The sequence below is a fragment of the Maylandia zebra genome, linkage group LG3, assembly GCF_041146795.1.
Source record: "Maylandia zebra isolate NMK-2024a linkage group LG3, Mzebra_GT3a, whole genome shotgun sequence".
NCBI lineage: Eukaryota > Metazoa > Chordata > Actinopteri > Cichliformes > Cichlidae > Maylandia > Maylandia zebra.
The window spans coordinates 54,739,348-54,754,853 of NC_135169.1; the positions used below are offsets into that span (position 1 = coordinate 54,739,348).

Genomic DNA, 15,506 nt, shown 5'->3' on the forward strand with positions numbered 1-15,506 from the left:
CATACCTCTGTGTGTGTTGTTTTAAAGCCCAGAGCTGTGGGGCGTACCAGGCTCAGCTGGACATAACCCTGAAACTAATCCAGAACCTGGACCTGAACCCAGCTGTGTTTCCTTAAAGAGCAACGAGTCGAAGGATGCTGCTGTAAACTTTAACAAAAGACTGTTATGTGACAAAGAGTAAGTACATTATTTTTATGAGATTGTTCATCATGTCTTTAATTTAATATTTCCAGTTTTTCCTTCCTGTCTCATGAAGCTGTGACATTTATTCTTTTTCTTTTAGGATCAATAAGAGGCCAGAATCTCCTGGACCTGAACCCAGCTGTGTTTCCTTAAAGAGCAACAAGTCGAAGGATTTTTATATAAACTTTAAAGGCTGTTCTTCTGCTGCTGAGAGGTAATGTGTGTCTAGATGTTGTTCCTGACTCTGTATTTCTGAATAAATCCTCATGTTTAATATCAGCTCAGCTCTTTTTCACACATTTCTATGTTGGTATGTGAAGCGGTGTGTGTTGGAGTGTTTCCACAAACACAGCAGTCAGAGTGGAAAGAGTGGATGTTGTAGGAGGTGTTTGTGTAGTGAAGAGGCTGAGTGTCTGTAGGACTCCAGCTGCTCCAGCAGGTGTCTCCTTTGTGCTTTGCTTCAAACACAGTGTAGGGAGGAGCTTCCACTCAGGTGTTTCAGGTGTTGCTGGATGGAGGAGGACAAATAGTTTTTCCCTTCAGTGACACTTCAGAAGCTCAATGTTCTGGGAGATGTTTGTCTTTATGAAGGTTTATGGATTCTTGTTCTTACTTTGGTTAAACTGAGCAATACATTTTCCATCTAACATTTAAAGTAAATTTCCAGGTGAATAAAAGATCTGCAGCTGCAGCCTCTGTGATGTTTCACAGTCTGAAAGTAACAAATTCAACCAGAGTTCAAACAAAGGCTTAATATACGTGTGTGTTTGATATAATGCCAACAAGTACAAATAGGTGTTCTTACAGGTCTTAATCACAGAGGTCTGATAAGTCTGGTGACTTTCACACTCAGCAATTTTGCTGCCTTTTATTTTATATTGGCCTTTTTAAAGCCCTTCAAAGTCTCCCACATTCATACAGAGCTTTTAACACCAAACTCCTTTACAGTCCTTCTCCTCTCACACACGATCACACGACTGATTTGTCTGCAGCAGCTGTGTTACTGCTAGTATTTTATTATGTGTGTAATCTCCTCATATTGTTCCTGTGGTTTAGTTTGACTTCCTTCTGCAAACTCAGCTGCTCTGTTGCTGATACACGTCTCCATGAATATGATTGATCAGATGCTGCCAACACCATGTGTTTCATGTGAGCGCTCAGCTGAAACCCTGGGTTGACTTATCGAGTTAATAACAAGCTTCACGTGACTGTGAATGCTAAAGTGAATCCAGATAAAGGAAAGAGACCCTGCTAATGTTGGACTCACTTCTTAGTGTAGATCCCAGGAGGAAGTTCAACATAGCCATTCTTTGTGCTAGCTCGACCAAACCTGAGAGCACAGTGCAGGATAATGATCATCATCTGTCTCTGTCAAGGACATTTAAAATCCACAAATAACAAACATAATTATATTTGATCATTAAAAATGATGATTAAACAAAGTGTCAAACATACTGAAGTAGAAGGACTGATGTTTGTGTTAAAATACCCTCTTAAAGCTGAAATACTGATTCAACTTCTTTACTCAAGTAAAGGTAAAAGAGTACAGGCTCTGAAATGTACTCACAGTATTAAAGTAAAAACTCCATCTTTGAAGGAAATTTCTGCCAGTTTTTGTGCAAAGTTCCCTGAATTTCTACCTCCAACATTAATATGAGAAAATTATCTGAACTTTTATTCTAATGAATTTAATCAGCTTGAACATTTTGTAGCACAAAAGTAGAAAAAACCCAAAGGGAATCAAAAATAGCTCCGTTTGCTGTTGCCTGCATTGTAGATGGGCGGCTTTGCCTCAACACCTAAACAGGAAAATGAGTTTAGTCAAGTATTAAAGTGGGATTGAAGAGGTGAGGAAACCAGAGATCAGGTGTTGTGGTGCAGCATGGTCACAAGAATCATTTAGAAATGGGTCGAAATATTTTCTCTTCTAGATTTTTTGCACAGTCTGATGTGCGGCTGCTCTGAGGTTTACTGCTCTCTGTGTGCTTAGAAAACTGTGAGGTACAAGTAGATTTGACACAAGTTATAATGGCTGATTTCCATATAACGGTGGAATACAGGGACTTAATCGTTAAGTTAGAAGACAGTTTGAAGCCTAATCTTGAAAGTAGAGATAGTGTCTGTCTCCTGAATCCAAACTGGAAGCTGATTCCACAGAAGAGGGGCCTGAAAACTGAAGGCTCTCCCTCCCATTCTACTTTTAAATACTCTAGGAACAACAAGTAGGCCTGCAGAGCGAGAGCGAAGCGCTCTAATAGGGTGATATGGTACTACAAGGTCATTAAGATAAGATGGGGCCTGATTATTTAAGACCTTGTATGTGAGGAGCAGGATTTTGAATTCTGGATTTAACAGGAAGCCAATGAAGGGAATAAAGGAGAAATCTGCTCTCTCTTTCTAGTCCCTGTCAGCACTCTTGCTGCAGCATTTTGGATCAGCTGAAGGCTTTTCACTGAGTTTTTTGGACATCCTGATAATAATGAATTACAGTCGTCCAGCCTGGAAGTAATAAATGCATGAACTAGTTTTTCAGCGTCACTCTGAGACAGGATATTTCTAATTTTAGAGATGTTGCACAAATGGAAGAAAGCAGTCTTACATATTTGTTTAATATGTGCGTTGAAGGACATGTCCTGGTCAAAAATGACTCCAAGGTTCCTCACAGCGTTACTGGAGGCCAAGGTAATGCCATCCAGAGTAAGAATCTGCTTAGAGACCATATTTCTAAGCTTTTCAGGGCCGAGTACAATAACCTCAGTTTGATCTGAATTAAGAAGCAGAAAGTTAGCGGCCATCCAGGTCTTTGTGTCTTTAAGACATTCCTGCAGTTTAACTCATTGGTGTGTGTTATCTGGCTTCATGGACAGATAGAGCTGGGTGTGCTATGTCTTCTGATGATGCTGCCTTGGTGATTTCAACATCCATGTCTGCTGTGACTTTAAACTTCTGGTCAAGGACTTTTTAAATATTATTGACTCTTTTAACTTGACCCAGTGGGTTACTGGTCCCACACATGAAAAAGGTCACACACTAGACTTGGAGCTTTTCCACGGGCGGGATGTGTGCGTCACTGAAATATCTGAGTTGGGCATCTCTGATCATTTTCCTGTGTTGTTCACTCTGACACTGCGCTGCTCAGAAGATAAGCCGTACAGCTGGGTCTAGGGATGCTTTTTAAGTAAAGGTTTAACTACAGCCAGCTAGGGATGGGTACCGTTTAGATTTGAAAACCTGCTAAATCAGAATCAGTTGCTGATGATGGCTTTTTTCTTTTACATCAATCACATATAATCTTAACTCAAAGTGAACATAGACTTGATTGCTCAGATCAGCCAATTCAAAATGCTAATTCAATCAACTCTGAGTTCATGGCTAGACTCAGTTTGTTGGCCCTGCACCTTAAAACTATTCCCTGTTTGTCTCTCGTGTTTTTTGGATATTGTTTTCACATCTTATGTCACGGCTAGCGGGGCGAGCCATGTTGAATTTAATAAAGGACCCAAGATGCAGACACTGCTGTGAAGTGAGTGAGCTTTATTGAAACGGTGAAGTGCAGTGGAGATGGCCTGTGCAGAAGCTAAGATAACCTCTACTGAAAAAACTACAAAACTAATCTGAAACCTTAAACGGAGACACGGGGAGACAACACAGACGAACCAGCAACAAGCAGGAGAAAACAAAGGGCTCATATACACAAAAGAGCCATCAGGGAATGAGAAAAGGGAGACACAGCAGGATTCATTGGACATAACCAGACAAGGGGAAGCAAAAGTAGACACACTAACATAGGACATGGCACTGTCAAAATAAAACAGGAAGTGAACACAGAGACACAATACTAACACAGTACAGAGGGAACACAGAAACCAAAACCTCAGAACTAGAAAATCTTAATCAGAATGAAATTGTAACAAAAGACAATAACAATCAAAACAAAACCACTGAGTCCACAGACTCGGGACATACATCGGCTCAAACTGTGGTCATAAATATTTTGTACTTGTAAATCTGACTGTGTAGTTTTGAACTGAGTTTTGTAACATTGTGAAACAAAATATCTGGAAAGTTCATGTTTTTGCGTTCATTGATTTGTGTGTGTAAAAATGTAAAAATGTAATAAATGTAAGAAACATTAGAACTACTTTTGCTGACACAAAGTTTGGCGAGTTGTCCCTTTAAACCAGTCACTGATATAAAGAGAGCACCTTGTTCCAGGGCATCTGAGCATGGAGGGAAAGCTTTATGCAGGAGATGGTAAGAGCTGTTGGGACTAAAGAAACTGAGCAGAAAACTACAGACATCTGGAAACTGAGTTGTTAATTCTCAGTGGGATCAGCAGGACTAGCAAAGCTCCACCATGACAGTCATCTGATTGACTGAACCCATCCAAACATCACTTCATGGACCTTTAGCTTGTGTCTGTGTGTGGACAGACATAACATGAGCTAATTATACATTACTCCTCCACAGAGTGGACCAGCAGAGAGCAGAGGTTTCCACTGGTCAGTCTGCACAGCAACATCAAACACACCTGGACTCTGTGGTTATGGTTTGTAGTACTACGTTTACATTTGTTCTTTTCAGTCACCTCTATGCTGCACTTTGTGGACCAGAGGATTGTCAGTGTGTCCAACATAAGTCAGAGTTTGGGCTCCATGATTTCAGTCAGATTGGGGTGACTGTAGCTCAGGAGGGGAGCAGGTCAGCTACTAGTTAGGTTTGTGAATCAAACCCTGGCTGGCAAATGTACTGGGTAACGTACTAAACCCAAGCTGCCCTCTGATGCATCCATCAGAGTGTGAAAGAAAGTATTTAAGCATAGAACAATGTGCTTGGTTGAATGAGGCATGTTGTATAAATGCTTTGTGTGCACAGAGTATCAAAGAGAGCTATATAAGAACCAGTCCATTTACCACTGGGTAATTCATATAGTCTTCTTTTCCAGCGGCTGGAGGACAACATCACCATGTTTGTGAAGAACGAGCTGAAGAAGATCCAGAAGCTTCTGAGTCCAGATCACCCAGAAACTTTAAAGAGCCAGATGGAGGATGAGGAGATGTTTGAAGGTGAGGATGAAGATGAAAGAAAGAGCTGCAGAGAAGCATTTCTGAAGATCACACTCCACTTCTTGAGGAGACTTAAGCAGCATGAGATGGCTGACCATCTGCAGAGCAGTAAGAGAATTTCTCTAAAGACTGAATATTGATCTTTCCTAATAGCTCAAGAAATGGACCAATAGACATTCATCCTTTCAGGGTACTGAAAGGCTATGATATTTATTATATAATATTTTTTTCTGAATTTCTTACCTTCAGAAATATTTGCTCCACTCTGTAAACGTGAACTTAAAGCCCAACTGAAGAAGAAGTTCCAGTGTGTGTTTGAGGGCATCGCTAAAGCAGGAAGCCCAACCCTCCTGAATCAGATCTACACAGAGCTCTACATCACAGAGGGAGGGACTGCAGAGGTCAATGATGAACATGAGGTCAGACAGATTGAAACAGCATCCAGGAAACCAGACAGACCAGAAACAACAATCAGACAAGAAGACATCTTTAAAGCCTCACCTGGAAGAGACGAACCAATCAGAACAGTGCTGACAAAGGGAGTGGCTGGCATTGGGAAAACAGTCTTAACACAGAAATACAGCCTGGACTGGGCTGAAGACAAAGCCAACCAGGACATCCAGTTCATATTTCCATTCACTTTCAGAGAGCTGAATGTGCTGAAAGAGGAAAAGTTCAGCTTGGTGGAACTTGTTCATCACTTCTTTAATCAAACTAACGAATCAGGAATCTGCAGGCTTGAAGACTTCCAGGTTGTGTTCATACTTGATGGTCTGGATGAGTGTCGACTTAATTTGGACTTCCACAAAACTAAAATCCTGACTGAAACAAGAAAGTCCACCTCATTGGATGAGCTGCTGACAAACCTCATCAGAGGGAACCTGCTCCCTTCTGCTCGCCTTTGGATAACAACACGACCTGCAGCAGCCAATCAGATCCCTCCTCAGTGTGTCGACATGGTGACAGAGGTCAGAGGGTTCACTGACCCACAGAAGGAGGAGTACTTCAGGAAGAGATTCAGAGATGAGGAGCAGGCCAGCAGGATCATCTCCCACATCAAGAAAGCTCGAAGCCTCCACATCATGTGTCACATCCCAGTCTTCTGCTGGATCACTGCTACAGTTCTGGAGCATGTGCTGGAAACCAGAGAGGGAGGAGAGCTGCCCAAGACCCTGACTGAGATGTACATCCACTTCCTGGTGGTTCAGGCCAAAGTCAAGAGGATCAAATATGATGGAGGAGCTGAGACAGATCCACACTGGAGTCCAGAGAGCAGGAAGATGATTGAGTCACTGGGAAAACTGGCTTTTGATCAGCTGCAGAAAGGAAACCTGATCTTCTATGAACCAGACCTGACAGAGTGTGGCATCGATATCAGAGCAGCCTCAGTGTACTCAGGAGTGTTCACACAGATCTTTAAAGAGGAGAAACAACTGTACCAGAACAAGGTGTTCTGCTTTGTTCATCTCAGTGTTCAGGAGTTTCTGGCTGCTCTTCATGTCCACCTGACCTTCATCAACTCTGGACTCAATCTGCTGGAAGAGCAACAAACAACTTGGAAGGTGTTTCAAACAAGAAAATCTTCAAAGAAATGCTTCTACCAGTGTGCTGTGGACAAGGCCTTACAGAGCCCCAATGGACACCTGGACTTGTTCCTTCGTTTTCTCTTGGGTCTGAAGACTAATCAAACTCGTTTGCAAGGCCTGATGACACAAACAGGAAGTAGCTCAAAGACCAATCAAGAAGCAGTTCAGTACATCAAGAAGAAGCTCAGTGAGAATCTGTCTGCAGAGAAAAGCATCAATCTGTTTCACTGTCTGAATGAACTGAATGATCGTTCTCTAGTGGAGGAGATCCAACAGTCCCTGAGATCAGGAAGTCTCTCCACAGATAAACTGTCTCCTGCTCAGTGGTCAGCTCTGGTCTTCATCTTACTGTCATCAGAAAAAGATCTGGATGTGTTTGACCTGAATAAATACTTTGCTTCAGAGGAGGCTCTTCTGAGGCTGCTGCCAGTGGTCAAAGTCTCTAAAAAAGCTCTGTAAGTTATAAAGTTTTTATTATTTAATTTGGTTGGTATGTTATGGAAAACACACTGCCATGAACCTCTGTTTTGTTTTTGTCAAAATCACTGTAATATAATCACTGTACCTTTATATACATGTGACTTGTATTAATGCTGCTGCCCTCTTGTGGCTAAAGTGTAATTATGTTATTGTTATTAGGGAGGATTTGAGAGTAAGGCTACGTTCACACTGCAGGCGAAAGCGCATCAAATCCGATTTTTCTGACCTTTATAAATCTGACTTTTTTGACCCTATGCGACCCATATCCGATCATTCTATGACAGTGTGAACGTCGCGAATCCGATATTTTCAAATCCGATCTGGGTCACTTTCGTATGTGGTACTGAATCCGATACATATCCGATGTTTTAGAAAGCGACTGCTGTTTGAACGGTCATGTCGCATTAAATCCGTCTTTTACGTCACCAACACAAGACAGACGCCAATTATCAGCGCCCGATAAGACATCGCAAACGCTTCCTGGCCATCCCGTGTAGATGTCAGTGAAACTGTTGGGAAGACAACGTTGGAGAAACGTGAACTTTTTATTTGTACTGTATAATCTGCAGATTCTGACAGAAATCTGCAGCTATCCTTTGAAGCACCGCTCCTCTAAAACAGCAATAAGGATCATTATTAGGTTATCTACATTATTATGTAAATAACAAAATAACTTAAAGCAAAAATTGGGAAACGTAAAGTCCGAAGTCTTCATATTAAGGGTCATCTGTCAAACAATATTCTTTGCTCTGGGTCTAAACAGAGCGCGTTGTGTGTGAAGTCTTCTTTTGCGCATGCAAATGCACAAATGCGTCCTTCATTTCCCCGAATTTGAAGGATTCGTCGGGTGTGTCCTTCGTGGCCCACCATATCCCAGAATTCATAGCGCGGCCCAGCCAAATTTCAGCTGCCAACAATGGCGGCTGCTACTAAGTTTTCAAATTACTCTTATTAATCTTTCTGGGTCACAAAATAAACTTTTAACATATTTTCAGGCGAGAAAGTAGCTGTGTAAACTTCAAATATCTGCTTGGTTTATCAAGACATCGCATATTTGCAAAAGTGTGCCGACGTTTTCGGAGACGTCTGTTACCCACCCGCTCGCTAGCAAGCCGGGGGGTTCAATGGTCACTCCAGCCGGCGAGAGCAGCGGACGCCCGGCTTCATCGTTTTCAGACCCCGCTCTTTCGCTACTCAGGTGAAACACGATATATAAGTCACTCGGAGAACTTAAAAATGTAATTGTTTGCCTTTTTTCTGTGTTTTATTTGTTCCGGAGTAAATCGGTTTGGCTGAGATCAAAGTTCCTCCGGGATTTTCACACAGCTGAATAAACGTTAAACAGGAAACTGATTAAACAGAAGTGTGAGACGGTCGAGAATTTACGCCAGTGTCCTGTTATATTTTAGATAGCAAGGAGCAGACGGCCGAGTTTATTAAACTCCACCGACACAGCGGTGACGCAAATCTGAAGGCTAGACCGTCCCATTTCACAGCCTCGCACTTCCAGCCTTTTCGGTCTTTGAAGGACCCGGCCCACGTAGACCGCGAATACCGGGTCCTCCGAAGGATGCAGCCGACGTTTTGGGACAAAGCTAGTGTGTGATGTTCTTTCAGTGTTGCACTTTGTAGACGCTCCCTGAGCACTGGTCTCACAGCCAGCTGCACATAGAGACCAGTGTTGTTAGTCCAGGTCAGAAGATGACTTGTTGGAATGAAAATGAGCTTGTAGTTTGTCTGCTTTAATAATGTGACTGGAAAAAGGTGTTGGACTTCAAATATGTCCATTTCTTTCACACTTCACCTTTAAAAGTGAAGCCTTGTGGTTCCTGGAAGGAAAAACACGACTTTTTCAAGTCTTTGTCCTGTTTTTATGATAAATGTACGACTTTAATGTGAAACATTCAGAGTTTTTTCTCTTGTTGTGTTTGTTTGAAGCTGCTTCCTGTTGGCTTCAGCTGTTTGGAGTTTCCATTTTCTAAACTTCTACATTCTGAACCTTCTTCAGCTCTGAACAGATGATGAAACACTGAATGATTTCAAGCTCACACTTTGTCTAATAAACTTACATCTTTCATTCTTTATACAGATTGAGTCGCTGTGGTTTGTCAGAGATCAGCTGTGATTATCTGGCAGCAGCACTGAAGTCCAACCCCTCCCATCTGAGACAGCTGGAGCTGAGCTACAACAACAAGCTGCAGGATTCAGGAGTGAAGCATCTGTGTGGTTTCCTGGAGAGTCCAGGATGTGGACTTGAAACTCTGGGGTCAGTCAGCATGTTTTAGTTGTGCTGAGATGAATATGATGTGAAAGTTGTGCTGACACTAAACTGCAGACATCAGGCTGATATTATACTGATCCACACTGAGGATCTTCATGGTAAAGTCTGTTTTCTTCTTCTCTGGTTTAGTCCATTGACTGCAGCAGAACAATGTTCACATTTCAAACAGTGAGACTCAACGTATGGCCCGCGGCCCACACGCGGCCTGCCCACCTTCCCTGATTCAGAGAGAGGGGACCCTGATTAACTGTGTAGTGTTCTTCCTCACAGTTCTAAGTATCAGACACAACAATGAATAATCCACAGCTGACTGTCTTTAGCAGGTCAAAGGTCACGGCACACAGCAGACAGTGGGAAATATTATAACTCTGATCATTTATCAGCACATATCCATATGTATAAAAACAAAGCTGACACTGTGAGACTTGATCAGAGGTGTGATCATCACAGCAGAGGCCTTTGTGTCAAAGTCACTGAGGATCAAACAGAAACACATGAAGCAGATTTTCCTGTTCTGGCTTTTTATAGCAGATAACCTTCAAAATATTCTGCAGTCCATCAAAAACTGAAGCAAACCATGAATCAACATGTGAACATGAGCTGATGCTGCTGAAGTGAAGCAAAGTTACAGAGGTTTGATTACAGACACAGCTGAGAGTTTGTAATCTGTCATCATTTTAAAAGGTTTACATTTCTTCAGTATATCCACATTTGCAGCTGCTACCTCAACCTCCACTTGTCCAACACAACTGCTGTCCACTGCCTCCATGACATTGTGATTTTGCTGTTGGTCTTCTGTCAGATCTTCATCAATCACTTCTGCACGGGGCACACCTTCAGACTCTGCAGCTGCATAACGAAAGCCTGTAAGATAAAATTAGACATAAGGTAAATGTACACCAATATTCCAATGACAGGTGTGTGATTCATCTGGAAGTTATGTGCGGATTAGTGTACAGTGATAGCAATTTAGTATGTTTTTAGAGGGGGGGGGGTTGTTTACCTCCGATGGGTGCTCTTTTTCGCTTCCGTTGCGTACGCCTTGAGTGCCGGTCCGAGTCTGATACAGGTATGTCGTCATGCCCCATGTGCAGTGTTGGTGCCCAGTCTGGATTTGTTACATCCATTTCATATGCTGGTTTGCCTGCAATAATGCCAAATCATAAGCTACTCAGTCGACATGATGTGGTTCTGCAGCATCACACATTAGCATGTTTTATCTCATTATCTATGACCGCAGCACGTTGAAAATAACACTAAAAGCCTTTCAAGAGTGATATGAATTAATTTAGAACTCACCGGAAAGAAAATGCCGTGAGCAAACCAACAAAAAGCTGGGGATTGCAGAGAACTCGATATCCGCTCGTCTCACCGCTGCAATCCAAGCCTGACGTCTTTGTTTAGTAATATCGGATACATGGGATCCCTCACGTTGCCTCCAGGACGGAAAACGATGAAAAGAGAGCCCGTTATCCAGCTTCTTGCCTTCACGATCGTGTGATCTAACGTTGCAACCGACAACACAACACGTACGATCCATAGCTGAAATGGTATCCTTTGGCTGGCCTACTGTCATGGCGGAAGGGGGCATGGCCCATCTCCCGTGACATCACGCTCCAAAGCCCTATAGGTGGGAAAATGTACCATGTCGACCAATCAAAAATGATATGGAAACATGACATTTGGTTGTTTAGCAAAAGGGGGAAGTTTTAGGAGTGACCGGCAAGAGAGAGCGAGTGAGCGAAAGAGAGAGAGAGTTTTGATACGTGAGAGATTTGTGACGTTTACCGTGTTTGGTCTCAAGTTAGTTTGTTGTCTTGTGTATTTAGTGTGTAGCTGTTGTTTTGTTTTGTGTGTCAGTTCTACTAGTGATCGTCACAGTTGCTGCCTTAAAGCCAACAAAGGCAGATTGCAGTGTAAACGCTGAGTGACACACCTGCTGTCAGACCTGCAGGTTTATCCCTGTGCTGTTCTCATATGTGTTAGAGTGACACAAACTATTGTTTGACACCTGATTGTTCTGTAAATAGTTTGAAATGATTATATGAAAAACGTCTGAGCCTTGGCTGCATTTTTTGGTAAATAGTACCATATAACTTTGTTGTTTGCAAAACGTGTGCGTATTTTTAAAAGTGTACAATCTCTATTTGCATTTCAAGTTATGAAGATGATTCGTTAAACATGTGTGTGGTTTTTACAGTCAAAATATCACTTTCTACGTGTATTTTAAATTTTGTCTGAATTTAGATAAATTGTGCTGATACAGTTGGTCAAAATGAGAAAATAACAGATTGGCAAGATAAACTGTTTTTAAAGGTAAAATATAGAGGCCACATCAAAAGTAGTCAAGAAGGGTTAAAGGCTAAAAGCAAAGTTGTCACTGTTGGGTCTGTGTTTCCACAAGCCCCGCTAATTCTAGAGACTTATTCATCATGAAGAAAACAAGACAGTCGATCGATCAATTATTTGCGAAAGGGAGGCCTCGTCTGTGTCCACCACGAAAATGACCACAGATCTGACCTCCTCCTGCTACCTTTTATTGGGAGACAGTTCACACAAAACACGTCAGAACAAAGCCACGCCCCCTTTGTTCTAAGACAAAGCATTTTATGTATATGTGTGAACTTCTGTAAGAGTGTGTGTGTGTGTGTGTGTGTGTGTGTGTGTGTGTGTGTGTGTGTGTGTGTGTGTGTGTCAGTCAGACCTCCTGCTGACCAAAGGGTCGTAAACCCAGGAAGTTTACATCAAAAGAAACAGATCTTCCAGATAGGATGTATCTACAATAAAACCTCCCCCAGCACAGAGTGGTTGGAGAGGTGGTCAGGATCAAAGGAATGGCTTTGATCCTACTGCTTGAACTAAGACTGTACAAATTTAAGAAACACAATGGCAACATTCAACAATTAGACTTAACAGTCACCAAGTACTGTTTATATTTGTGTGTATTGCTGCAGCTTTTTTGAGTATTAATTTGGTGCCTTTGTGTGAAATAATGGTATTGTGAGTGATCCATATAGTCACAAAGAATAGCCACTTGTTTCTGTGCTACCAAAGTTCCCCGGCTTTCATTCAAAATGTGTTTATCGTCAGCACCTGCACATTAAACTACTTAAACATTATAAATGTCTTCAAGCTCACACTGAGGCCTGTGGGGTACTATCAGCCACTGAGACAGTACACACATTTATATGTGTTTGTATATGAATATTTCATACTTTAAGACTGCCTGTTTATTTAAGGGAGATGAACAAAATACATTGGAATTGTACAAAATAATATCATGGATGATAAATTAAATAGATTTTAAGTAGATGCTTGTGCATTCTTAAAGTCTTATATGTTGAACTGAACTATGTGATCTGTTCAAAGCCTTAATCTTAATTTGAAGTGAAATGTGCATTTTGAGTTTATACACTATGTATATAAGGCGACCGTTTCCTTTTGCAGTATTTTTGTGTGGTGTACTTTTCTATGTCTTAACAAAAGGGGAACAAAGGTGTTTAAGTTCACCTAGGATGATGTGTTTTAATTTTCACATGGTCTTGCTTGAATTTGACCCTGACAAAGGCGTATGAACTCTGTCAGCTGTTTGGAGTTTCCATTTTCTAAACTTCTACATTCTGAACCTTCTTCAGCTCTGAACAGATGATGAAACACTGAATGATTTCAAGATCACACTTTGTCTAATAAACTTACATCTTTCATTCTTTATACAGATTGATGGACTGTGGTTTGTCAGAGATCAGCTGTGATTATCTGGCAGCAGCACTGAAGTCCAACCCCTCCCATCTGAGACAGCTGGACCTGAGCATCAACTACAAGCTGCAGGATTCAGGAGTGAAGCATCTGTGTGGTTTCCTGGAGAGTCCAGGATGTGGACTTGAAACTCTGAGGTCAGTCAGCATGTTTTAGTTGTGCTGAGATGAATATGATGTGAAAGTTGTGCTGACACTAAACTGCAGACATCAGGCTGATATTATACTGATCCACACTGAGGATCTTCATGGTAAAGTCTGTTTTCTTCTTCTCTGGTTTAGTCCATTGACTGCAGCAGAACAATGTTCACATTTCAAACCTTCAAAGAAGAAGAAAAATCCTCCACTGGATAATTCACTGTGAAACTCTCCAACTCTTCATTCCACCTTAAAGTCTGTCTGACACTGAAATCCAAAGCAAAATGTGCGTTTGCTTTACAGACAGCAGTCCAACACAAACATACACACATCATCCAAAACACAGTCCAACATCCAAATCTCCTCCACTGCCAGCATGAATGATGGGAAAGAGAAGGAGGAACACTCTGACATTCAGGGTTAGAATGAGTTTCATGAAGCAGACTGTGAAGATCAAAGCTGCATTAGAAAGCTTACATGAATGAATGACTGGACAGAAGTGGACAGAGATCATCTGAAGCACTTCAAAGGCTTTAAATCAGCACATTTCTCTTTATTCTTTATCAACTCTGTTAGTTTCTCTCAGTTTTCTGTGGAATGAAGCTAACAGCAGGCTAATAAGATGCTGACCAATAGGTTTCTATTAAAGGTTGTAATTTGTATATGAAAAAGTGCTTTGGCTCAGCAGGGATCAGCTTACAGGTAGAATACAGCTGCTGGATGGGATTAGCATGTCATAGCTATCTACCAAACTGCTAACTGGGGGATTTCAGGCCATTTATGGATCATTTTTGCTAACTGTTTATTCAGCTTAGGCTCACAGGGCTGCAGCCTGTGCCCTAGCTGTCATAGGGCAAGAGGCGTGGTCCACCTGCACAGGTGAGCAGTCCATCACAGGGCCAACAGAGAGAGACAGAGAAGCACTCTCTCACATCCACACCTACAGCCAATTTAGAAGCACCAATGAACCTAAGCAGCATTTCATTGGACTGTGGGAGAACATCCAACCTCCACAGAAAGGCCAACAAGCTTCAACCTACAACCTTCTTGCTTTAAGGCACTAGTGCGAACCACTTTTCCCCATTTCAGCCCAAATCCTGCATCTTCCTGTTTCTGACTCCAGGCCAGCTCCACTAACACTTTCTCATCAGACACTGCCACCTAGTGGAGGAAGTCTTAGTCCCATTTGAAGCTTCAGATTACAGTTAGTTCCTTTACAAAGAGGTGGAGGTGGTGGGGCCACAGCACCATCATCACTGAGTGCCATAGGACACTTAACCTTTGTTTCCATATGCTGGGAACTTCCTGTTGTTCCAAGGAGGACTGGAAAATGTGTGAAAATCTCCCAGTCAGTTCCTCACAGCACACTTCAATCATTTCCCTCCCACAGCATCAGGACCAGGGCTTTTTCTCTCTTTGGTCCCACTAAGAGATTTCCACACAAACACCTCATCAGTGGGACTCTCAGAGCTACCAGCCCTTTGCTACAATCACAAAGCTCTTCATTGAAATCAATGATATCAAAGCTGGAATCAAATGAGTCCAAGTCTTCTGCTGATTCAGCATCACATTCATCTTTGCTCCTTGTTCTGCATCCCCACCATGGACTTCATTCCTTTCCAAGCCAGCCTTGAGTGTCCTTTATTCAGCTCATCCTCTGCTTTACTTTTACACCTGATTTTAGCTGCTTTATCTCTCTTTCAACAAGTTTCTGTGCCTCAATCTTTTTCTTCTCTCCCTCATAACAAGACAGCTTCTTCTGCCTGAGAACATGTTGGAGTGATTTACTAATCCAGGGCTGCTTATTGGGGAAAATACTTCCTGTTTCCAAAGTAATCCCCATTTTTCCCAGAAAGAAATGTAAGTAGAAATCGATGATCTAAGTGAGAACATGAGCCTTTAAAAAGTCCCAGTGGGTGCAGTCAAAGCAGTCCCTCAGTCCCAGTATAGAGTCTTTGGTCCAGACTGGAACAACTGTGTGCCCAGTTTGAGCTCTCTCCAGTGCTGTGACCTGACA

At 42.1% G+C, this 15,506-nt stretch overlaps 1 protein-coding gene across 2 annotated transcripts; it reads left to right on the top strand.

The window, feature by feature from the left end:
• Window positions 1–5,096: 5,096 nt before the first annotated feature.
• LOC143416817 (protein NLRC3-like) lies at window positions 5,097–13,547 on the top strand. 2 transcript variants are annotated; one of them, XM_076882452.1, is made up of 3 exons: window positions 5,097–5,357; window positions 5,499–7,290; window positions 13,313–13,547. In XM_076882452.1, the coding sequence occupies exons 1-3, from the start codon at window positions 5,150–5,152 to the stop codon at window positions 13,506–13,508; spliced, it is 2,196 nt and encodes a 731-aa protein (XP_076738567.1). In that variant the 5' UTR covers window positions 5,097–5,149; the 3' UTR covers window positions 13,509–13,547. The 2 variants fall into 2 exon arrangements, with proteins under 2 accessions (XP_076738567.1, XP_076738568.1); XM_076882453.1 differs by lacking the exon at window positions 13,313–13,547 and adding an exon at window positions 9,405–9,619.
• Window positions 13,548–15,506: the final 1,959 nt, after the last annotated feature.